Source organism: Caretta caretta, chromosome 5, assembly GCF_965140235.1.
Source record: "Caretta caretta isolate rCarCar2 chromosome 5, rCarCar1.hap1, whole genome shotgun sequence".
NCBI lineage: Eukaryota > Metazoa > Chordata > Testudines > Cheloniidae > Caretta > Caretta caretta.
The window spans coordinates 70,676,867-70,701,560 of NC_134210.1; the positions used below are offsets into that span (position 1 = coordinate 70,676,867).

General features: G+C 39.6%; 1 protein-coding gene across 1 annotated transcript in view; it reads left to right on the forward strand.

Annotated features, from left to right (window-relative positions):
- Positions 1-24,694, forward strand: part of MAN2A1 (mannosidase alpha class 2A member 1) — a 213,761-nt gene that overhangs the window by 182,941 nt on the left and 6,126 nt on the right. The window contains exons 19-20 of the mRNA XM_048849432.2: positions 216-349; positions 14,254-14,448. Of these exons, the coding sequence (XP_048705389.2) occupies positions 216-349; positions 14,254-14,448 (329 nt within the window). The remainder of the gene's footprint in view (positions 1-215; positions 350-14,253; positions 14,449-24,694) is intronic.

Genomic DNA, 24,694 nt, shown 5'->3' on the forward strand with positions numbered 1-24,694 from the left:
CTGATAGGTAAAAATTTGAAAATATTATAAGCAACCAAAGCCAGGGCAATATGAAAATGCTGATTCAACCCTCCCAGTACCATAGATATCACAAACTCTCCAACTGTAAGAAATATTGTCTGGATTATTTTTACCATTGCTGTTTGCAGTTCATGTGGTTAATAAAAGCAGCACAAACTACTATCATCAACATAACCTCAATATTTATTTTTCAGGACAGTTAGAAGTCATCATGGACCGTCGACTTATGCAGGATGACAACCGTGGCCTTGGACAGGGTCTCCAAGATAACAAGATCACAGCTAATCTGTTCCGACTTCTGCTGGAGAGAAGAAATGGAGTAGATGAGGTAGGAATAATTACATGGGTTTGTCTGCTGTATTTTCAATAAAACCGAAGATACAAATATTTGATACTTCTGTACAGATATATTTAAGCAAAAGTACCTGACGTGTAGGTATCTGACCTATCTAAATTGTCTCTCTTTATGTAAGCCAGGAAGATATGAGAATGTTGTATGCAATAATAGTATTGGTCAGTTTGATTCACTCTTCCTTTTACAAATATTTACCCTTGTATGTCCCCTCTTATTCCCTCAGGGTTTTTTTTTCTCTTCTCTCCTTTGTTTTTCCATCACTGCGGGGAAAAAGGTTTGGGAAGGAGTATCATATTGCAAAAGTAGAGACTGGTGAGAGAAGCTACAAAACTGAGTGGATTTAAAATCAGAAGGCAGTTTATAAAGATGAGGAATTGTGTATGAACTTGTAATATACAAAGGAGCTGGAATTAATTTTTTTTATATGGGTGATAGCAACCACTGCAGTGATGAGGATACTTACAATATACCACTTAAAGTTAAATTCCAGTGTTCATTTGATTCATAGATTATTTTTTTTAATGCCAAAAGCTATTGTGATCCTCTAGTCGACATCCTCCTTTATATAACAGGCCATAAAATTTTACTCCATAATTCCCGCATTAAGCCCATAACATCTCGTTGAGCAGGAACATATATTTTAGAAAGATATCTGTTCTTGATTTAAAGACTTCAGAGAGTGGAGAATCGCTTGCATCCCTTGGTAAGTTGTTCCAAGTATTAACTTCAGTGTTAAAAAAATAAAATTGTGCCTTATTTCCATTGTTAATTTTCTAGCTCCAACGTCCAGCCATCGAATCTTATCTCTTTGTCAGATAGTTTAGAGAGGCATCTACCATCAGAAATCTTCTCCTCGCATAGGTACTTATGGACTGTGATGTAGTCACCTCTTCAGCTTCTCTGATAAGCTAAATAGGTGATCTTCTTAAGTCTGTAACATAAAAGTTGAGACTTTTTGCACAAACACTCGACATATTTAAATTAAATGCAACACTAAGGCTTTTAAAACTAAAGATCGGTAGTGCAAAAAGTAAGATTCCCATAACTTGAATCCAGCCACATTTCAAATACTATATGTTTGTAATCAGTTTTCACAGGTAAGCTGGAGAAACCTCATTTTGACTTCACAAAAACAAAAGTGAAAACTAGAGTTGAGATTTTCAGAGCACTGCAGGGGACTTAGCCACACATCTTCCAGTTTCAAAGGAAGACGTGTAAATCACCTTTACTGCTTTGAAAATCTCATCCTCAGGCTGTAACACATTCACCTACTTGTAAAAAGTTTCATAAATGTATCGAAGTGGATGAATTCGCCTTACCTGGACTGTTTCCCGATGACATTGCGACATTCACATCAATCGCTCAAATATTCGGTGTTACCTGTTAATCTGCTTCCAAATAAAAAGGCTATCACCTATTGATTGTCTGCTAGCACCGTTACATAAGAAAGGAGATTCTTGAGCTTATATCTATAGATAAAATAAAAATGTAGAATTACATTTGTATAAACGTAAATCACAGATCTACAAATGTAGAATTATATCAATAGATATAATCAAAAAGGTAAGTTGATGGTAAGTGCATTAAAGATGTAACTTAGGAAGCTGGAAAGTATTTCAGGGATCTCTCTGTGTGATGTCACATACTTAATGCATCCCAGTCCATTAAACATCTCACCACATTCTTCAAAAGTTAATTTTAAATTTTTAATTTTTCTCATGCCACACATCAATCTTTTTGTGGGAAATTGCTTTGCAAATTTATTGAGAACCAAAAAAGAACTGTGTCACAGGGCTTTGTCCTCCAGCTATATGTTTATTAATATATTTTGCTTGAATATATTTTATATTTCCTTGCAATTTGTGTTGAGAGTAACCTACTTAATTTCTTTTATTGCATGCATGACACTGCACTCCTTGTGCTGGAAATCTTTGTGTGATGATTGCCTCTGCGTTTCTTACAAATATATATGGTCTCTGCTGTTTGTTTACTTTTTTATGCCTTGGTATGTATTTTTAATGAGACGAACATCAATTCTTTCACTAATTTCAATTTTTCATAATATAACTTTGCTTTGACTTGTTTATCAGTTATACCACAAATAATTTGGTCTTCAATTGCTTCATCTAGTTAACAGTTCAGATTGATATGATTTAGGTCTAATACATAGCTCTTTAACATAAGGCTCAATGACACACCTGGCAACTGCTTCCTAGTAAAGAAAATGTGCCAACATAAGTGACATTTTTGCATGGCTCATAGTATTCTTGAAATTTTGGTTAGCTGTTTAGTCATTTTTTTGCTTCTACTGGATTGCATTATAGATCTCCAAAGCCTCTGGGGCTGCCACTTGTAGCATTGTGAAGAAATTTCACCATCTCCAGTTTCTCTGCAATACCACCTGCTTCCAGGAAAATTTGGAAGTTCTGCTACCGCCTCCAATTCTCTTCCATTTTGCTTTTCAGACTGAGGGATACAAGTGTCTTCGTTTGCTCTTTTTTCTGGTCAAAGATTCAGTTTTCTTCTGATACTACGTAATAGATGTGACTGGTCAGAGTGTGATCTTTATTTCCTGGCTCCAGTCACATGACACAAGTCAAGGATATGAAAGGTTAATACCTGTTTTGCATAGCAGGGAGCAGCATCCACTCAAAAATCATTAGTTATTAAACCTTTCTCTTATTTCTACACTACTCTAGCATTACTGAAGTACACCTGTCTTTACAGCAAACTACTCCCACCTTCTTTAAGACCATATGAAGTTGCCAGAAAAAATACTCACAATCAGAACCATTGTGTAGGTCAGATTGGCAAGAGTGTGGGGGGTTTCATACGTAAAAACATTGCCATACTGTGAGAATTAGCATAGATAGCTATCTATTTGTATAATAGTTTCTCTGGTTAAGACCCTGCTGTGACGATTGGACCAAAATTAGATAACCTTACACAACAATGGTGTAGAACGATAGGCAATCACACTTATATATAGATTTACATATAGATTTGAGTACTTCAGTAACTCTGCCAGAGGTTAGGGACCTACTATTGGAGTGGCCGGGTGAGGTTCTATGGGCCTGCAATCTGCAGGAAATCAGACTAGATGATCATGATGGTCCCTTCTGGCCTTAAACTCTGTCTATCATGAACCCATATATACAAAAATACATAGGATCTTAGAAGTATAAACTTTAAAGTCTCTTTATCCAGAAGTTCTTCATCAGAATGTTTCCTTCCTAAATGCAAGGCCCAATGAGTATACGAGATGAAATGGTTGGCTGGAAGCATAAAAAGTTGAGGTTGTTTAGGTGTACATGTACAGTCTCAATGAACTCTTTTAGCCAGGAACATCTGCGCTCATGTGTCCAGATGTGCACTGATCACCCAGGATACGTATCCATCCAGCAGTCATCTAGCGGAACAACACTGATAGCAGTAAGTAGTTGTTCTTGAGTATACCAGCCATATGCATCACCAAGTATCTCTTTGCTGCTCTAGGGACCCTGATCTATGAGATGAGCAACATATGACGCAATCAAATTGAAAAAGGAAAATGGAGGGAAAGAGAAAGTTAGGCAAAAAATTCAAGAAATCTGTATAAAGAAAGGTGGTATACAGGTACTGCACTAGGCAGCAGCTGACATGCACATAACAGTACCAACGAAAGGGCAGTGGAAGGAGCTGGAGTTGGACTAAGTGAGGAAGTAAGAACATTCACTGTACCATAAACAGGTTGAGGTGACTGGACTCATGCTTACTCTCTTCCTTCACTACAATCTTCATGCATGGGAGGAAGGCAGATTTTAATGAGGCTTACTGCAGGCTGAGTGGCATGTGTCATTGCAGAACCTATAGCTCACTGAGTTTGACCAGTGGCAGTCCTCCTAGCCAGGAGTGTGCATCATTTGTCAGAAGGCTGCACTATAGTGGCTGAGTGGTTTTGCTGGTCCCTGGGACACTTTCCTACAATCAGGCACCTTCTTAGGTTTTAAATCTTATAATAAGATGAGTATATTCTATTACTGCAACCTAATAATTTTTATGACTGTTCAGTTTAACATGAGCTTGTTTTAAAATCATTGTCAGGTGCAAGCTATCAGCTCATTTTATAGAAAATGAAAGGGAAGAGAATAAAGAAAATCTGGTGATAAAATATACTGATGGGCCATTTTAAAGTATTTGTGACTACAGTGTTACCATACTCCACTTTCTTTGTGTGGAATAGTGAATTATATTTTAATTTGCTCCTGACAGCCTTTCTAGTCATACTTGTCATCCTGCTAAATATTTTCTTATTGCCATTTCTTTGAATTATTTTATATTAGCAGTATTTGAGGCAGATATTTATCAACTTTGAGTGGTACTTTGGGTCTTAATTGACTAATTAAACTTTTCAAAAATGAATTTAGATTAAAATGGCTATCAAATGAAAAATCAAGAAGTTGCCATAATAAACTTTACCTAGTATAATCATGGAAATGTATAAAAGGGGGCAGATCCACTCTTTCACTTTTGTATTCAAAGAGCCTAAATGCAATAGTACACATGAAATGGTCTGCAAAATTTCATATGTGGGACTCTGTTATTAAATCCATGAATGAAGCCATTAAGGCTATGTCTACACTGCAGACTTCTTGCAGTGACAAGTAGATTATGTGCAGCTACACACTGCAGGCTGCATCCACATTCTGGTGTGTAGCTACATGGGGCAGTGAAAGGCTTTGGCAAGGGTGAGACCGTAGCAGGGAAAGGCTCCAGCACCCAGGAGCTGCTGGAGTTTTCCAGGACACTCTTACTTTGTCATGGAGAGAATCTGAATGCAGCAGTCATTTGAAACTTTTTGATGAGTTTTCTCCCATCCCAACAACTCTTGTCAACAGCCGGCCACCCCACTGTTTTACGCCTCAATGTAAGCCTCATAGACTCGTGGACTGTAAGGTCTGAAGGGATGATCATGGTAATCTAGTTTGACTTGCATGTTGCAGGCCACAAAACCTTGCCCACCTACTCCTGTAATAGACCCATAACTTGTGGCTGAGTTACTGAAGTCCTCAAATCATGATTTAGAGCCTTCAAGTTACAGAGAATGCACCATTTACACTAGTTTAAACCTGCAAATGACCTGTGCCCCATGCTGCAGAGGAAGGCAAAAAAAACCTCAGGGTCTCTGCCAGCCTGACCCTGGGGAAAACTCCTTCCCAACCCTGAGCTTTTCATCAAGACGCAACTGCCAGACATCAGGAAAGAATTGTGTAGTAACTCAGAGCTCTCCCCATCTAGTGTCCCATCACTAGCCGTTGGGGATATTTGCTACTAGCTGTCGCAGATAGGCTGTATAACATTGTAGACAGTCTCAGCATACCATCCGCTCCATTTTCCCCATTAGTCAGTTGATGTTTTCACACCTTTTGTAAAGGTTTTTGAAATCCTCTGCAGAGTATTAGTATTTACTAATAAATATTCCCATGTCACCACTTGGAAAGTTATTTTAAAAATTGAGTGGAAGAAGGTAGAGGTGGTGCTCAATTCTTTAAAATCCTGTCCACATCCCAATGACAAAGCTTTTAGCTTTTCCTCTCCCCATGTATCAAACTGCTGTGATCCCTCCTTCCTCCAACTTCAGTTGCTAAATTCCCAGACAAATTGGCATTTCTGTAACTGCATGAGGTAAAAAGAAATGTTTATTAAAATCTGGAATTTCATTGATTTTAATAGTATGGAACTGATCAAATAAAACTTTGATTTGAATCTCTTCCATTTATTTCATACTTCTGTGTGGTTTTCAACCTACTATCAAATGCAAATTTAGATCGAGTGTAGCCCTGGATATTGTGCTTTCAGACATTTGACTGTGAATGCTCTTGCATAAGGGAGGTTGTATTTAAACACAAAAAGCAATAATTTTTGTTTTAAATAAATGACTTAAGCTTATATATATACACATATACATATATAAATATACATATAAACACACACACACACCCCTCCTAAAAAAATGGAAAGCAGAAATAGTTCGACCCACATTTTACCAACCTCTTGCTCATGGCATCTTTCCTTCTGCCTTTAAATTAAAAAAAAAAGAAAAATATTGTCCCAGTTTTCTTCACTTGTACTTATATGCTTTCTCCTTAAAAGCGGGTTTCCAGGGAGCTGTAACAGCCAGTGCAAATGTATACGTCTTTAAACGCATATCGGGATCCTTGGTACTGCTTTGGCAGCTCCTTTTAAACATTGCAACTGCTGTGATATAGATCTTGGAGCATTTGATAGTGGCTGCTGCCATAGCCTAAAACACAACTGGTGGATATACTTGTTAGACCAAAACAAAGATGGCACTAGCTGGTGTTGCTTCCAGAACCCTTAATTCTGAGCGGAAGTCAAATAAAAATGGAGAAGTAGGACATGAGAATTCTATGAGGAATTAGATGGGATGGGAGAGATTATGCAGAAAAAGAACAGGGAAATGTTCAGAAGGCAAGACTAACTGTGACTGTGACTATTCAGACATTGACTAGTTATGGGGGTAATAATGGTAAATTGTCATTAGTCATGTAATGCTTTCTTAACCAATAGTATTGTTTGGTCATTACAGGATGTAGTGTATATTTCCTTACTTCTAGCAGCATGTTGTATATTCATCAATTATTCAAAAACACGTATTTACTCCTAAATAATGGCATTATGCAGGGGAAAGGTTTAAATGGGGGATAAGGAGTGTTAACAAAAGGAAGAATATTAAATATAATTTTATAACAATTAACAAGTCATGAATTTTTCAAACTTTAAATAATGAAAAGATTTAATATTTTGGAGTTGAGAGATTTCCTCAGTCTGTCTTGAATAACAGAATTGGCAAGAGTGGTGTTCAACATAATTTATAAAGATGTTTAGAATGATAGGATAACTTTCACAATCAAGAGATACGTCTGTTAGTCTGTAAGGTGCCACAGGACTCTCTGCTGCTTTTACAGATCCAGACTAACACGGCTACCCCTCTGATTCAAGAGATATTTATCTTATCATAGTATTGTGCTGGTGGTATAAGACAAGAAGTAAATAAATGTTTCAAATACCTTTTCAGTTTGACAGAATTCATTATTTTAGTTTTATGCTGGTGTCTTATGAAACATATGTTGGAGATAATTCCGGAGCACTCTGTGATAAGCAACACTATAAACATTGCCTGCATGTGTTTATAAATTTAGGAGATCCTAGATCAGGGATTTTAAGTTTAGGTGAAATATTAGAAATATGTTTTAGAAATATTTAGGTGAAAACTAAGCTTGTGCTGGGAGGTATTTAGTTGAATATCTAGAGCTGTTTGCTATTATACTAAATGTTTAAGTATAGAACTGAGTACTTAGATTAGTTTTTAAAAGTCCTACTTGTGATTGAAAACATTTTTAGAAAAATTGTTTCAAATACAGACAGTAGTACTGTATGAAAGAACCGTGCAGAACTATTCAGTGGAGTTGCTGCATTTTTCAAGTATATGTCCCTGTGGGGGCTCCACCACAGAATGTGCATGTGCCTATGCACTCTTAACTGGAGTTTGTAAAGCAGCGATTGTGGACCCACACCTGCACAGAAAAGCTCTTTGTGCTCCTCTACAAGAGCATATAGTGGGATGTGGACCAGCCATCCTGTGGTTCGAGATATCGCATTTGATGTCAACTGTTTTACAGCTTCTTTCCCTTTACACTTCTCTTTGTCAAGCTAAATAGATTGAGCTCCTTGAGGCATGTTTATTAGGCATGTTTTCTAATCCTTCAGTCATTCTTGTGGCTCTTCGCTGAACCCTCACTAATTTATCAACAAGGTTCTTGAATTGTGGGCACCAGAACTGGACACGCTATTCCAGCAGTGGTCACATCGTTCCAAATACAGAGATAAAGTAACCTCTCTACGCTATTTGAGATTCCCCTGTTTATGCATTCCAGGATCACATTAGCTCTTTTGGCCATAAAGTCATGCTGAGAGCTCATGTTCAGCTGATTATCCACCATGACCTCAAATTTTTTTCAGTCACTGCATCCTAGAATAGAATCTCCCATTCTGTAAATTTGGCCTATACGCTTTCTTCCCAGATGTATACGTTTACCTTTAACCATATTTAAAATGCATATTGCATCTAGTTTATCAAGCAATTCAGAATCAGTGTCCTCTTCATTGTTTACCACTCCCCTAATTTTTGTCATTTGCAAACTTTAATCTATGATGATTTTGTTTTCTTCCAGGTCATTGATAAAGATGCTAGTTTAGCTCCAAGTACCAATCACAGCAGGACCCTACTGAAGACAGACCAGTTCAATAATGATTCTCTCTGTATAGTTACATTTTGAGACCTATCAGTTAGCCAGTTTTTAATCAATTTAATGTATGCCATGTTAATGTTATATCATTCTGATTTTTTAATCCAAGTGCTGTGCGGGACCAAGTCAGACACCTTCCAGAAGTCTAAGTTTATTACATTAATGCTAATACCTTTATCAACCAAACTTGTGATCTCACTGAAAAAAAGATATCAAGTTAGTTTGACAGGATCTATTTCCCATAAACTCATGTTGATTTGTGTCAGTTACATTCTCCTCCTTTAGTTCTTTATTAATTGAGTCCTGTATCAGCTATTCCATTATCTTGCCTGGGATTGATGTCAGGCTGACAGGCCTATAATTACCTGGGTCATTCCGCTCCCTTTTTAAAAATTGGCACAACATTAGCTTTCTTCCAGTCTTCTGAAACTTTCCCAGTGCTCCAAAACTTATTGAGAATCAGCAAGCTCCTCAGCCAGTCTTTTGAAACTCTTTGGATGCAAGTTATCTGGATCTGTTTATTTTAAAATTTCTGACTTTAGTAGCTTCTGTTCAACATCCTCCAGAGACACTAGTGGAATGGAAAGAACGTCGTTATCGCCATATGATGAGACTGTATCATCTTTTTTTTCCTCCCCAAATACAGAACAGAAATACTTATTGAACACCTTTTCTGTATTATTATTATTGATAATTCTACCATTTCCATTTAGTAATGGACCAATACCATTGTCAGAATTCTTTTTTGTTCCTAGTGTGTTTTAAAAACTCTACTACTGTCCGTAACTCTGCTTGCCATACATTTTTCTCCTTTTGTGTCCCTTATCAATTTTCTGCAACTGCTAACTTCTGACTTATTCATTAATGTTAACTTTCTCTTTCTTCCATTTGTTATATATTATTTGTATATTTTATATTTTAAAGCTGCCTTCACTTGCTCTCTAAACAGTTTGGTTTTTTTAACCAGCACAGCCTTCTTCCTCATTTGTGGGATTGAGGCTTTTGGGGCATTTAGTAAGGTGCTAAGTGAGTCCCATTAATAGTTCAAGTTTTTCTGATTAAATTATTTTCCACAGCTTATTTGGCTCATGCTTGTTTTCAGCTTTGTGAAATTGGCCCTATTAAAGCAGCAAGTATATACATTACTTTTAGTCCTATGGTCAGTTCTTTATCTTTTGGAACAAGGTCTAATATAGAATTCCTCCATGCTGGCTGCAACATATTTTGAGTTAGGAAATTCTCATCTATAATGTTTACAAATTTGAAGCACGTTTGAAACTGGAAGTATGCAATCAGGCAGCAGAGACCAAAAATTCCATGTACTCTACAGAAAAGTACTGTGTTAAATGTAAACTACTTTTAATTAAAAAAAAAAAAAAAAGGAAAGTTTAAAAAAAATTGATAAGGTAAGTAAACTGTCTCTGTGCTTGTTTCATTTAAATTAAGATGGTTAAAAGTAGCATTTTTCTTCTGCATAGTAAAGTTTCCAAGGTGTATTAAGTTCTAAACGTTTGAAAGAACAACCATAATGTTTTGTTCAGAGTTATGAGCAACCTCCATTCCCGAGCTTCGTAACTCTGAGCTTCTACTGTAGATTGAATTTATGCTCCTAGATGACCAATTCCAGTTCCTCTTGGTTGTTGGTCAGGCTCTTAGCACTGATGTATAGGTAATTAAAGAATTTCTCCTGTTCATGTCCTTTGATTCCTTGATAAATTTTGTTCTCGATATCTTGATTTTGTGCTGAGTGCTGATACCTTCCCTCTTTTTACCCTCCCCTTATGCTATTAATTTAACGCTCTCCTGACTACTCTAGCCAGCCTGTCCTCAAGAAGATTGGTCCCCCTTCTGCTGAAGTGGTGACTGGCCAAACAATATAGCCTCCTCTCCCCTGTAGAAGGTGGACCAATATTTCACAAAACCAGAGCCCTACACCACTTACCTAGCTAGTGATTCACTTCCAGAATCCTCTGTCTTCCTTTGACACGTGCAGCAAATCTTCAGTAAAATATATGAAATAATATACTTGAAATGTTTATACCATTGCCTATAATTAAGATTGAACAACCTGTTTGTGATTTAGATGTATGTTTACTTGTTTAGTTCTCAGCTGAATCACATATCAGATGTTTGCTGTTTGTTGTACCCACACACAAAAAAATAATTAAAAAATGTGTTGTGCTGCTAACCAAGAGGAGGAAAAGCAACATTCATTTCTTCCTTCAAAAGTTAGCATGTATCTTATCTGTTGAGAACTAATCAAATATACAAAACATTTGCATTTAAATTGTATGGAATTCTGTAGCTTGCTTTAATTTTAATTTGCTGGCACAATTAATTATTTGTATTACAGTAAATGATCAGGACTCCACTGAGATTAATGCTGTACAATTTAATCCTTGCTCCACAGTTTACAGTCTAGGTGTATGACAAGACAGAGTAGGTAGATGAAATAGACAAGTGGGGTGGCAAGACAAGATAACAGTAAATAATACATTTTCCTATGAGACCATAGTCTTTTTGCTAACTGTATAGCCATTATCATCTGGAGTGTTTTGTAGGCATTACAGCACTGGTAAGTCTTAAGGAGGTACTTGAAGGAGGATGAAGAGACTTTACAGATTTTACAGGAGGTTTGATGGTTGGCATTGAAGAAAAGCACAGAAGTGTTAACGATACCTCCTTTGCAAAGCTTTTTGAGAAAGCTACGGAGTATCCGTATAAGAGCTATATATTATTATTATTCTTTGAGTGCTTGCGTTCCATTTTAGATGTGTACACACCAGTGCACTGAAGCTGGAGAACTTTTCCCCATAGTGGTACTTGTTGGGGCAGTACATGCTGCTAGCTGAAAGTATAAAGCGTTAGAGCCGTCCCAATCCTCCTCAGTTCCTTCTCACACCCATGGTTGGTAGTCGGAGTGTATGTGGCTTCTTATGGTCTTTCCCGTATTTCCCTTTAAGAAAACTTTCTAGAGATCTTTTATTGTAAGTAGTTTAGTATAGTTGTAGTTTAGATAGTGGTACTTGTTTTTGGCTCAGTTCCCAGGCATGTCCAAGTCCCCAAGATTTAAGTACTGTTCTGGCTATAACAAATTTAGGCCAGTCAGTGATCCTCACTCCCAATGATAAGTGTTTGAGAGAAGGACACATCAGGTATAATAACTGCCCTATTTGTAAGGTGTTTAAAACGAGGAGTAGGACGTTGAGGGAAGTTCAACTTCAAGACATCCTGGTCAAAGCAGCTTTTGTGCTCTCATTTGGAACCCAGGTGCTCAATATGCAGGGATTTGGACTCAACTCCATCTTCGAGTGCACCACCAGACTTGGAAGAGAGTTGAAGAGAGCTGGCGAGACGACACCACTCTCCACCTATAGTGCCATGCAGGAGTCAGAAGTCCAGCCCTTTGACCTCTTCTGGCCGGAAGAAGCCCTCTTCTTCTTTGAGGGCTAAGTCCTCAACACACTCACATAAAATGACCAGTACCGAAGTTAGTTATAGTTAAGATAACTCCTGCAAGGTGCTTCCCAGTGCCACATTCTAGCAATGTAGAGTTATAGACTCTGGCATCTTACGTTGTACTGTCCACCCACTTTTTAACATGGACGTAGTTCGGGGGCGCGGAGTGGCAGTACCTGTGCTTTGTGGCAGGGGAGCTGATAAGGTGATCAGCTCCCCCACTGTGAAGTGCAGCCCCTGCCGGCAGTTCCAGCCTCTTTCCAGTGGGGGGACTGAAGAGGACCTTAGTCCCCCTTGTCTTGAGGCCCGGACCCTCTCCGTGGCCTGCCCCTCTTCTCTTTCCCTCCAAGACCCTATCCCCTGGCCTGGCCAGAAGTCAGAGCTGAGCTGTAATAAGAGCCTCCCAGGGATTCAGGACCGCTGTGGGGAGCCCTGGACCCTCTACCTGCCCTGGCCAGTGCACCGTGGTGGGTGGAGCCGAGGGCTGCTCTTGGGCAGGGGTCTCCCCATATCAGCCTGGGCTCCCTGAGTGGCTCTTAGCATGGCCCGGCTCCAAGATCTGGGCTGGCCTGGGGGTGGTGCCTCCTGGAGGGGGGAAGAAGAGAAGGAGCAGGGACATGGACATGGGGAAAGAGGAAGAACAGAGATGAGGCCACGGTTTCAGCAGTGTTGCCTGTGACATTAGCTTCTTGAAAGGTTTGGACAGACCTTGCCTCCTGTTAGGGATCCCACACCATCCTGCGATCTGAGTTTGGTTCTTTCCATTTTAACATGGCCACCATTCGAACCTATAGCTACACCCCCCTCTCATCTCTCAATGAAGATAGCATTCCTAATGGCCATTATTTTGGCCAGGAGGTAGCAGAACTTCAGGCCTTGGTAGCTGACCCTTCTTAGATATTGTTTTATAAAGGTAACATTAGTTGGCATCCACACCCCAAATTTCTTACTAAAGTGGTGTCAGATTTTCATCTAAATCATTCTACATACTTACTAACTTTTTTCCAAAACCTCACACCAACAGAGATAGGGAAAACCTTCATACTTTGGGCATTCATAAGATTTGGCCTTTTATCTGAACAGAATTAAAGAGTTTTTATGGCATCTCCACCCTAAATTCTTGTTCATGTGCTTTGCTGACAGGATGAAAGAGCATCCTGTCTCTTGACAGATGATTTCTTCCTGGATCTCCTCTTGTATTCATCAGTGCTATGATAATGCTCCATGACCTCAAAGAGTTTTAGCACACTATGAGAGCATAAGCAGCATCAGCTGCTTTCCTAGGTCATGTTCCCATCAGTGATGTTTGCAGAGCTATGACTTGGTCTTCTGTTCATATATTCACTGCTCGTTATGCTCTCTCCTATGCCCTAGGAGACAATGATATGTTTGGAAGAGTAGTGTTGTAGTCCTTGTTTAGGTAGACACCAATTTTCTCCTCCATCTGGAATTGTTAGTCGCCTAAAGTGGAATGGACATGTGCAAGCACTTGAAGAAGATGCATCTGAAGAAATGGCTTTTTACCCATGAAAGCTTATGCCCAAATAAATCTGTTGGTCTTAAGGTGCCACTAGACTCCTTGTTTTTGTGGCTACAGACTAACACAGCTACCCCCTGATACTTGAAGAAATGTTAGTTACCTGTTCAGAAACTACTGTTCTTTAAGATGTGTGCACATGTCCATTCCACGATCCATCCTCCTTGCTCTCTACATTGGAGCAACAGCAAACTCTGGCTCCCTGGGCAAAGGAACTGAATGGGGTCAGGGAGGCTCCGCCCCTTCATAACTTCAGTTAGTTGAACAAATGTGCAGAGGGCACATGCTCCACATGAATGGGTACCACTATTGGAAAAAGTTCTCTGGCTTCGGTGCACGGGCACTCAACACACCTAAAATGGAAAGGACATATGCAGCACATCTTGAAGAACAGTTACCGAACCAGTATGTAACCATTTTTTATTATTAGAGAAGCAGATGAGTAGCTGATTGAGAAGTTCTGTCTTTGTTGTTTCTAAAAAATAATTAATATGTCTTAATTTACAAATTTACATTTAATTAAGGCAGCCATATAAAAACTTAATGCAAAGTGGTTTTATCTTTTTTAATAGAAAGAAGAGAAGTCATCAGTCAGTTTCCCCTCTCTTCTGAGCCATATAACTTCTTCTTTCTTAAATCATCCTGTAATTCCAATGACTACATATGCGGAATCTGATGTCCAACAGATTTTGAATGTCTTTTCTCCACTCACTTCATCCATGCCTTGTGACATGCATGTGGTCAATCTAAGGACAATACAATCAAAGGTATGTTCAAAATATTATTGTTATGAACAAATATATGATATAACTAATGTTATATTCTGGAAAATATTTCATTCTATAAAAGTAAATTATGAATCCACATAAGATGTAGTCACCAGATCTTTCTTCCGCAACAGCTGAAGGATTTCCATCTTCTCACCAGTCACTATTTCTGAAACATCATACAAACATAGGATTTGACATTCCACATCACATATATGTATATTAAGTTCATCCTGCTTCCAGCAGTGGTCAGAGAACTCAGAATATTTCTTGTGTCAATTTATTTTAAGAATACTTTAGTTTGCAACATCATCATAAAGATATAGTGCAGGAGTGTCCGGGAAGAATTAGTAGGGGAAGCAAAAGTGGATGGGAATCTGGGAGGCAGTGACCATGAGTTGGTTGAGTTCAGGATCCTGACACAGGGAAGAAAGGTAAGCAGCAGGATACAGACCCTGGACTTCAGGAAAGCAGACTTCGACTCCCTCAGGGAACGGATGGGTAGGATCCCCTGGGGGACTAACATGAAGGGGAAAGGAGTCCAGGAGAGCTGGCTGTATTTCAAGGAACCCCTGTTGAGGTTACAGGGACAAACCATCCCTATGTGTCGAAAGAATAGTAAATATGACAGGCGACCAGCTTGGCTTAACGGTGAAATCCTAGCGGATCTTAAACATAAAAAAAAAGCTTACAAGAAGTGGAAGGTTGGACATATGACCAGGGAAGAGTATAAAAATATTGCTCGGGCATGTAGGAATGAAATCAGGAGGGCCAAATCACACCTGGACCTGCAGCTAGCGAGAGATGTCAAGAGTAACAAGAAGGGTTTCTTCAGGTATGTTGGCAACAAGAAAAAAGCCAAGGAAAGTGTGGGCCCCTTAATGAATGAGGGAGGCAACCTAGTGACAGAGGATGTGGACAAAGCTAATGTACTCGATGCTTTTTTTGCCTCTGTCTTCACTAACAAGGTCAGCTCCCAGACTGCTGTGCTGGGCATCACAACATGGGGAATAGATGGCCAGCCCTCTGTGGAGAAAGAGGTGGTTAGGCACTATTTAGAAAAGCTGGACGTGCACAAGTCCATGGGGCCGGACGAGTTGCATCCGAGAGTGCTAAAGGAATTGGCGGCTGTGATTGCAGAGCCATTGGCCATTATCTTTGAAAACTCGTGGCGAACGGGGGAAGTCCCAGATGACTGGAAAAAGGCTAATGTAGTGCCAATCTTTTAAAAAGGGAAGAAGGAGGATCCTGGGAACTACAGGCCAGTCAGCCTCAGTTCAGTCCCCGGAAAAATCATGGAGCAGGTCCTCAAAGAATCAATCCTGAAGCACTTACATGAGAGGAAAGTGATCAGGAACAGTCAGCATGGATTCACCAAGGGAAGGTCTTGCCTGACTAATCTAATCGCCTTCTATGATAAGATTACTGGTTCTGTGGATGAAGGGAAAGCAGTGGATGTATTGTTTCTTGACTTTAGCAAAGCTTTTGACACGGTCTCCCACAGTATTCTTGTCAGCAAGTTAAAGAAGTATGGGCTGGATGAATGCACTATAAGGTGGGTAGAAAGTTGGCTAGATTGTCGGGCTCAACGGGTAGTGATCAATGGCTCCATGTCTAGTTGGCAGCCGGTGTCAAGTGGAGTGCCCCTGGGGCCGGTTTTGTTCAACGTCTTCATAAATGATCTGGAGGATGGTGTGGTTTGCACTCTCAGCAAATTTGCAGATGATACTAAACTGGGAGGAGTGGTAGATACGCTGGAGGGCAGGGATAGGATACAGAGGGACCTAGACAAATTGGAGGATTAGGCCAAAAGAAATCTGATGAGGTTCAGTAAGGATAAGTGCAGAGTCCTGCACTTAGGATGGAAGAACCCAATGCACAGCTACAGACTAGGGACCGAATGGCTAGGGAGCAGTTCTGCGGAAAAGGACCTAGGGGTGACAGTGGACGAGAAGCTGGATATGAGTCAGCAGTGTGCCCTTGTTGCCAAGAAGGCCAATAGCATTTTGGGATGTATAAGTAGGGGCATAGCGAGCAGATCGAGGGACGTGATCGTCCCCCTCTATTCGACATTGGTGAGGCCTGATCTGGAGTACTGTGTCCAGTTTTGGGCCCCACACTACAAGAAGAATGCGGATAAATTGGAGAGAGTCCAGCGAAGGGCAACAAAAATGATTAGGGGTCTGGAACACATGAGTTATGAGGAGAGGCTGAGGGAACTGGGATTGTTTAGTCTGCGGAAGAGAAGAATGAGGGGGGATTTGATAGCTGCTTTCGACTACCTGAGAGGTGGTTCCAGAGAGGATGGTTCTAGACTATTCTCAGTGGTAGAAGAGGACAAGACAAGGAGTAATGGTCTCAAGTTGCAGTGGGAGAGGTTTAGATTGGATATTAGGAAAAACTTTTTCACTAGGAGGGTGGTGAAACACTGGAATGCGTTACCTAGGGAGGTGGTAGAATCTCCCTCCTTAGAAGTTTTTAAGGTCAGGCTTGACAAAGCCCTGGCTGGGATGATTTAATTGGGGATTGGTCCTGCTTTGAGCAGGGGGTTGGGCTAGATGACCTCCTTAGGTCCCTTTCAACCCTGATATTCTATGATTCTATGAATTCATTCTGTATTGAGGGCAAAATTATCCTTTATTAGTACGTGGCTACCCCCTTGTCAATTTTTCCTCTCTCAATTCCCCCCTTGGGCAGTTGGCCCCTCCTCCATCTTTTAACTCACCACCACCTCTGGGAGCTGGTACTGCGGGCTCAGCAGTGGTCATTGAGGGGTGGGAGTTGAATAGATGACTGTTCCCTGTGGCTGGGTTTGTTGGACCAACATGAAATTGAGGGGTGGAGAGAAGAAGCCACTCTCCTAATTCTGTTCCTGGAGTGCTCAGTATCCACAGTACCAACAGCAAGGTGGGGAGAAAGTCTGGGAAAGAGTTACCTCTTGAAAGCTGGCCAGGAGAGGCAGCAGATAGGGAGGAAGGAGCTCAGTTGCTCTTGACCAGTCTAGCATGAGCTTTTACTTCTTCTTCGAGTAGTGTCCCTATGGGTGCTTCACAGTAGGTGTATCTGCGCCCCTGCACCTCTAATCGGAGATTTTATGTAAGTGTCCATTCAGCTCATACATTCTCCATCTCTTGTGGTCTGCCTCAGGGCTATCTAACTGAGGGGGGGTTCGCCTGCATGGCACTAGATAGCCCCGAGGCAGATCACAAGGCAGGGAGAGCGCATGTACAGGCCGAACGGACACTGCTACCTAAAATCTCCGATTAGAGGCACAGGGGCACAGATATACCTATAGTGGAGCATCCATAGGGGGACACATCTCAAAGAACCATTATTACTGCACAAGGTGAGTAACTTCCTCTTCAATCCTGCCCATCTGTGTTTCTGGTCCTTTTGAAGTGCAGTGGCTGTGGTCCAAATGCCTTTGGAGAGTGAAGAGAGAACTTCAGCCTGAAGAAAGTGGTTCAATGAGATGTGTAGGTTTGATCCACGTAATGTAGTGGAGTAAATCTTTTTGGTTACCTCAGAAGAGTGTCTAGGAGGTTAGGTTATGTGGGTCAAAGTTAAAATTTTCTACTGCTCTCCACACCACTAATTATCGGTCATTGATGACCAGATCAGTTTTTACTTTGATTCAGCTATTCATTGGGAGCTGCCACAAGATCAATACAATGGCTGTTAAGTTCGGGACCTCCACCCTATCCCTCAAATCCAAATTTTTAAACTGCCTTTTGAAGGTTCAGACCTATTTCGCAAGAAGATGATGAAACTCTTAAAACTTAAGGGAGCAAGTTAGCAACTAAATCTTTGGTCTACCTGAGCCTTTCTTCAAGAAGAAAATACTTGATATTGCAGATTTTAGAGTGGTACCATGTTAGTCTGTATCAGCAAAAATAGCAAGGAGTACTTTGTGGCACCTTAGAGACTAACAAATTTATTTGGGCATAAGTTTTCACAGGCTAAAACCCACTTCATCAGATGCATAGAATGGAAAATATAGTAGGCAGTACTTTTCACAGTATGTGAAAAGATGGGAGTTGCCTTACCAAGTGGGGGATCAGTGCTAACGAGACAATTCAATTAAAGTGGAAGTGGGGTATTCTCAACAGTAGAATACCAAGGGAGGAAAAATCACATTTGTAGTGGTAATGAGGCCAATGTAATCAGGATGGCCCATTTCAAACAGTTGACAAGAAGGTGTGAGTAACAGTACGGGAAAATTAGTATGGGGAAACTAGTTTTTGTATTCTTTATTCAGGCCTAATTTGATGGCGTACAGTTTGCAAATGAATTCCAGTTCTGCAATTTCTTGTTGGAGTCTGTTTTTGAAGTTTTTTTGTTGAAAAATGGCCACTTTTAAGTCTGTTGTTGAGTGTCCAGAGAGATTGAAGTGTTCTCCAACTGGTTTTTGAATGTTATAATTCTTGACGTCTGATTTGTGTTCATTTATTCTTTTGCATAGAGACTCTCGTAAGTCTCTACGCAGCCTCCGGCGGGTAGCGAAGCCATCCTCCTTGGGTCCTGTAGTGACCTGTAGGGTCAAGAATGAAGAGCCCAGATGGTTCTGGTTAAGATCCTCTGGCCTTTCTTCTGAGTCATAAAAGAACATCAAAGACTGTCCTTTGAAGGCCGAGGCCTTTGGAAAAGATCAGAACAACACAGGTTGCTGCCCAATCCTTAGAGCTTACTAAGTCTGTCCGCTTTAAGAAGGAAACATTTGAATCTAATATTCAGCTTCCGAAAGTTTCCCTTTCTGCAAGAACAGGGAGATGCAGCCTCAGAGATGGTGCAAGTCTGCTTCCTTGACTAAGCCTGCTTCTAATAAAAGATGTCCATATAGAAGGAGGATTCCTCACTGCTCATCAGATGAACTTTGTCTTGCAATCAACAGCTTTTTGGTGGGATGATTGAAAACTACACACCATTGCCTCCATCCTTTGGACCTTATGTCTTCTCCTTTACCAGTGCCTGGTGCAGTATTACTTCCAACTGTTGAGTACTAAACACACCTGCAAAGGTTGTTCCATACAGTTCTGCACCAGGCCACTTCACTTTCCTTTCCTTTCTTCCTTCCTCTTTGGGGACCCATCTCATGAGAGAGACGTGTTGGAGGAAGATTTCCTCCATCTATAGTGGGTCATAGAAGAGGTGCCACAAGCACACTGAAGAAAGAGTTTCTAACCCCACTATTTGCTAATCCCCAAGAACTCTTCAGCCCTTTTTCACAGTCACTGTTTCTGTACAATCACACACCCCCTCTTAGTTTCCTTCATTCTTTATTGCTAAATGCATGATCTTGCATTTGGCTGTGTTAAAACACGTGGTATTCAAATGAGACCAGTGTACCAAGAGATCTAGGGTGGTCTATATAACTGGTCACCTGATCTTGTAGTTATTTGCTACTCCAGATTTTTTGTCATCTCCAGATTTTTGAAGAATGTTGGGCTAATAGCAGATTCCTGCAGGATCCCACTAGATCGTTGGACAACAATTCTGCATTTATAAATACTTCTTGAGATCTATTAGCTAGCCAGTTTTTAATCCATTTAAAATGGCTGCATTGACTTTTTATAGCGCAATTTTTTATTAGAATGTCACTCAGGATTTAAGTACTGCTTTAAGCAGGGCGTTGGACTAGATGACCTCCTGAGGTCTCTTCCGACCCTTCCAAGATTCCAATAGAATCTTCTATGATTCTAAAACAGATGCCTTACAGAAGTATGTATATTATGCCAACACAGTTACCTGTCTCAACCAAACTTTTGATTTGAGTAAAAAGAAACAAAGATTTTTTTTACTTATTTCCCATTTAAAAACAAATTGGTTGGCATTAATTATGTTTCAATCTTTTAAATCTTTACTGATTGCATCCTATATCAGCTTCTCCATGATATAGCTGGAATTGATGTTAGGCTAACCAGCCAATAGTTTCATGTGTCATCCTGTTTTTCCATATGTTTTAAATACTGGCAAAGTATTGGCTTTTTCTCTAGTCCTCTGAAACTTTCAGTGTTCCAAGTTTTGTTAAAAGTCAATATTAATGCTTCAGATAGCTCCTCAGCCAATTATTTTAATACTTTTTGATGCAAGTTATATGGTCCCACTAATTTTTTATAGTTGCCGTTTAATACCCTCCCTAATTACTGATGGGGAAAAAAGTATTTTCTTACTCCTGTAAGATATGGATACAGCCATTCTGCTTCTTTCTGAATACAGAACAGAAATATTATTGAATGTCTCCCTTTTCTGCATCATGATGGTTAATTTTACCATCATTGTCTAGTAGCAGATCTGTACCACTGTAAGAATTTAATTTGTTCCTGATATATTTTTTAAAATATAATTGTTTTTTCACCCTACTTGCCATTGATTTTTCACTGATACTTTTAGATTTGTTTATAATTGTCTGTAATTCCTAACTGCTGATGTGTACTCTTTACTATTGACTTGCTTCTTTTTCCATTAGTTACATATTGGGTTTTTGTTTTTGTATTGCTGCTTTCACCTACCCTCTTAACCATGATTTTTTTAACTGAAGAAGACCTCTTTCCTGACTGCGGAATGGGTGGGTAGAGATTGGCATCTAATAAAGCCTTTGTAAACAATTCCCAATTATCCTTCATATTTTATGCTTTAATATTTCCTCCAACTTAGTTTTGCTCATAATTGTTTTTAGCTTTGGAAATGGTCCCTTTTTAAAGCAACCAGTGTATATATTACTGGTCAGGAGTGTATTTTGTTTGCACATAGCAAATGAAATTAGATTATGATCACTTGAATCAAGGCAGCCATCAGTTTTAATTCAGTGATCTTACATCTTTATCCATGAGAATGAAATCTAATATAGAATTATCTGGAGATGGTTGCAATGTTTAAGTTAAGTTATCTATAATTTTTAGAAATTCCCAGGATATTTCTACACCAGCATGAGACCTCCAGCATGTGTGTCCTTGATTGAAATCCCCCATAGTTTTTTCTACATATTCTAGATAGATGTTGAATGTGCTGCTTGTCCTGTTTCCTCATCTGATTTGCACAGCAAACCGCACCTGTGCCCCTTTTTGTGATTTATCAGACAGTACGTTGATATATAAGCATTACAGGTTCTGTCTTTCTGAACTATCAATAACTCTAAAACAAGTAATACTATCTTTAATGTGAGGGGGCCCATGTCTTCCCCTTCTGTCCACATCCTTTCCTATATAGGGCTATTTAGTGATTTTAATATTAACAAGCTACCATGATGTTCAACAGGATATGTGGAATCAATAGCAACCTGTTATCTTCTAGTTCAAAGACTTTGTTCCCCTCACATGAGCCTCAGGGACTTAGGATGCGGGGGTAAGTGTTCACCAGAATGTGAGGTGGATACATGAGCCCAGCCCACATCAGCCCTTTGGTGCAGGACCCACCACCTTCTTGGGAGTTAAATTTATAACTGACAACTCCAGGATCTACTCTTTCAAGCCACTGTTCCCTCAGATTTATTTTGACAATGTCATTTACAACAGCTCAATTCATAAATTTACTTAGCACTAATTTTGTGATTCTGGATATGTCTCCACTGCAGTTAAAAAGTTGTGGCTGTACTGTGCCAGCTGACTTTGGCGCTCGGGGCTTAGGCTGAGGGGCTGTTTAATTGTGGTGTAGATGTTGGGGCGCAGGCTGCAGCCTGAGCCTTGAGACCCTCACATCTCACAGGATCCTAGAGCCTGGATTCAATCCAAGGCTGAATGTCTGTACTAGAATTAAACAGCCCCATAGCCCGAGCCTGCAAGCCCGAGTCAACTGGCACAGGCCTGCCACGGGTTTTTAATTGCAGTGTAGACATACCCTTAGAGGCCAAAGCAGATGCTCCTTTCAGGAGAGCAATTTGCTAGCCTCATTTTTGTGCTACAGCCCTCCTTCAAGAGGTTTTTACTCCCATCTGTGAACATCTGCAGAGGGAATTCTCTATTTTCCTATCTGTAACTGGTCTCCAGGTGCCACTGCTGATCCGGAGCTTGAATGTGTTGGTTGGGGTTGTGATCCCTTGTGTAACCACAAAGGTGCATGTGTTCAAACAGTGCTTTGTAGAGGGCTCCAGGGCAGTAATGATACGGCACTTGCAAAGTGTAAATCTGCAGAGGCAGTATGCGAAGTGAATAACAGTTGTAGGTATGAAACCTTCTTTTTCCACAGCAAAAACTGCATTACCCAGTGAAATGAATTTCTTGCACAAAGAAGCAGCCTTTCCTTTTTTTTCAGAAAATTCAAAGTGAAAATGATAAATGCCATGACTTATTAGCTCACCTACAAAACATATTTATCTGCAATTATAAATTCTTCTACACCACTCTAGCTGTCAATGAATATTTTAGAGAAGTTATAGTGTATTACAATTTTACATATTAAAAAGAGCCTTCAATTACAAAATTACAAGGAAAGCATTATTTAGATTTAAGACAACAGAAATCAAAATAAGTCCATGAAAGAACAAGTGAGAAAAATCCTATGATAAAATGTTTCAATTTTAAATTTTTTTCCTCTAAGGAAAAAATGGTAATTCCTAATATTGTAAAACATCAACCTTCCTGTCATACTGCTTCAGGGATATGGAACATTTCTTTAAAAAAAAAAAAAAAAAGTGTATTGATGTAAGATGATATACTATAAATAAATTGGTTTTCAACATTAAAAACTGTTTTTAAATATTCCTTTAGAGAAAATATGTATCTTTATAGTGTTGCTTAAACTTTCCAATAAATGACTATAAGTCTTATGGTAATCACTTGAAAATTGTTTAAATGGCTCTTCTCCTTCACTCAGATCAAAATCTTAGCAGTGTTGCCCTGGGTTACTGCGTATGAGAATTCATGGCACAGGGCGTTTTTGTTTTTTTCAGCCAAGAACCTGACAGTGTTAAACTGTTGAGGGTTCAAAATTAAATCCATGTTGAAGGGTTGGCAGCTGTACAGAAAAGTTGGGAGATTTGATAGTGCAGTAGCTTAGCAGTTTTTGTCCCATAGTAATGTGTAAAATTTTACAGGATTGAAAATATTTAATTTTTATTGAAGGCTGAGAAGAGGAAAGTAGATTTTCATACATTAATCATAGCAAGCCAAATTCATAAGTGATGTATGGGATGTTGTAAGTTTGATTCCGTTATACTCAGTCACTCCCCTAGACCTAATTACGCTCAGTGTAATTTACATGCTGAGGTGGAGTAAGGAGGTATAGATTAAAGTAGAGGGAAGGCAACTTTTACATCATCCCATTGTATAAATTAGACCTACTTAGACTCCTTTACCCATTGGTAGAATGAGTATATACAAATAGTTCTAGGTAAGGGTATGTCTGCACTGCACAGTCCTTGCAGCAGCTTCTAGAGTACATACATTGCACATCCCCTCTTCCCCTAGCACAGGTATAAATAGCCATGTAGATGGTGAGGCACTGCTTAAGTGAGGAAGGATGCATGTATCACAGCTCTCTACATGCCTAAGCAGTGCCTGTCCCTGTCTCCCACTGCAATGCAAGACTCTGTTAGGATGGAGGCTTCAGCGAAAGGCTCTAGCAGCTGCCTGTTACCAGAACCTTTTCCTTCTGCCTCCTTCCTGCAAGAGACCTTTACTGCATTATGTAGCTATACACTGCAGTGTGGATGTAGCCTGCATTTGCTGCGGTGTCTTGCTACACCTTTCCTACATGCTGAAGCAAGTGTTCTGCAGCGTAGGCATAGCCTGTATGATTACTAAGTCATAGACATGCCTATACTTTACTTGAAGTCCATTCATTAACATGTAATTGTTTTTATTAATATGTTTCTATTTTAATAGATTCAAATTCTTAATTAGGATAATTTTTAATTTAAAATGAAGTTGAAATATCCATACCATCATGTGTTATGCAGATGACTACAAGATAAGTCCACTGGATGGCTGGCTTGTCATTTCTAGCATCACGTCACCCCTATAGGAAGTCAGGCTTCTGCACCATGAATTTTAAATAATGTTTCTCGAACCTGCTCTTTACACAGACATTGTTATTTTGTGTGCAAAACAAAAATGTTTTGTCTAGTTTTCTGAGTGTAATTTAATTAACTTTGAAATTACGTTTTGAACTAACACTAAGTGTGGTATTTCATAGTTAGAAACTCAATATTGATAATTATTTTATCCCATTTATTCTTATTATTTTGGTCAATAATATATTAATACCACATTTTGTGTTCAAATGGCAAAAAATGGAAGGGTCTTATCAGATA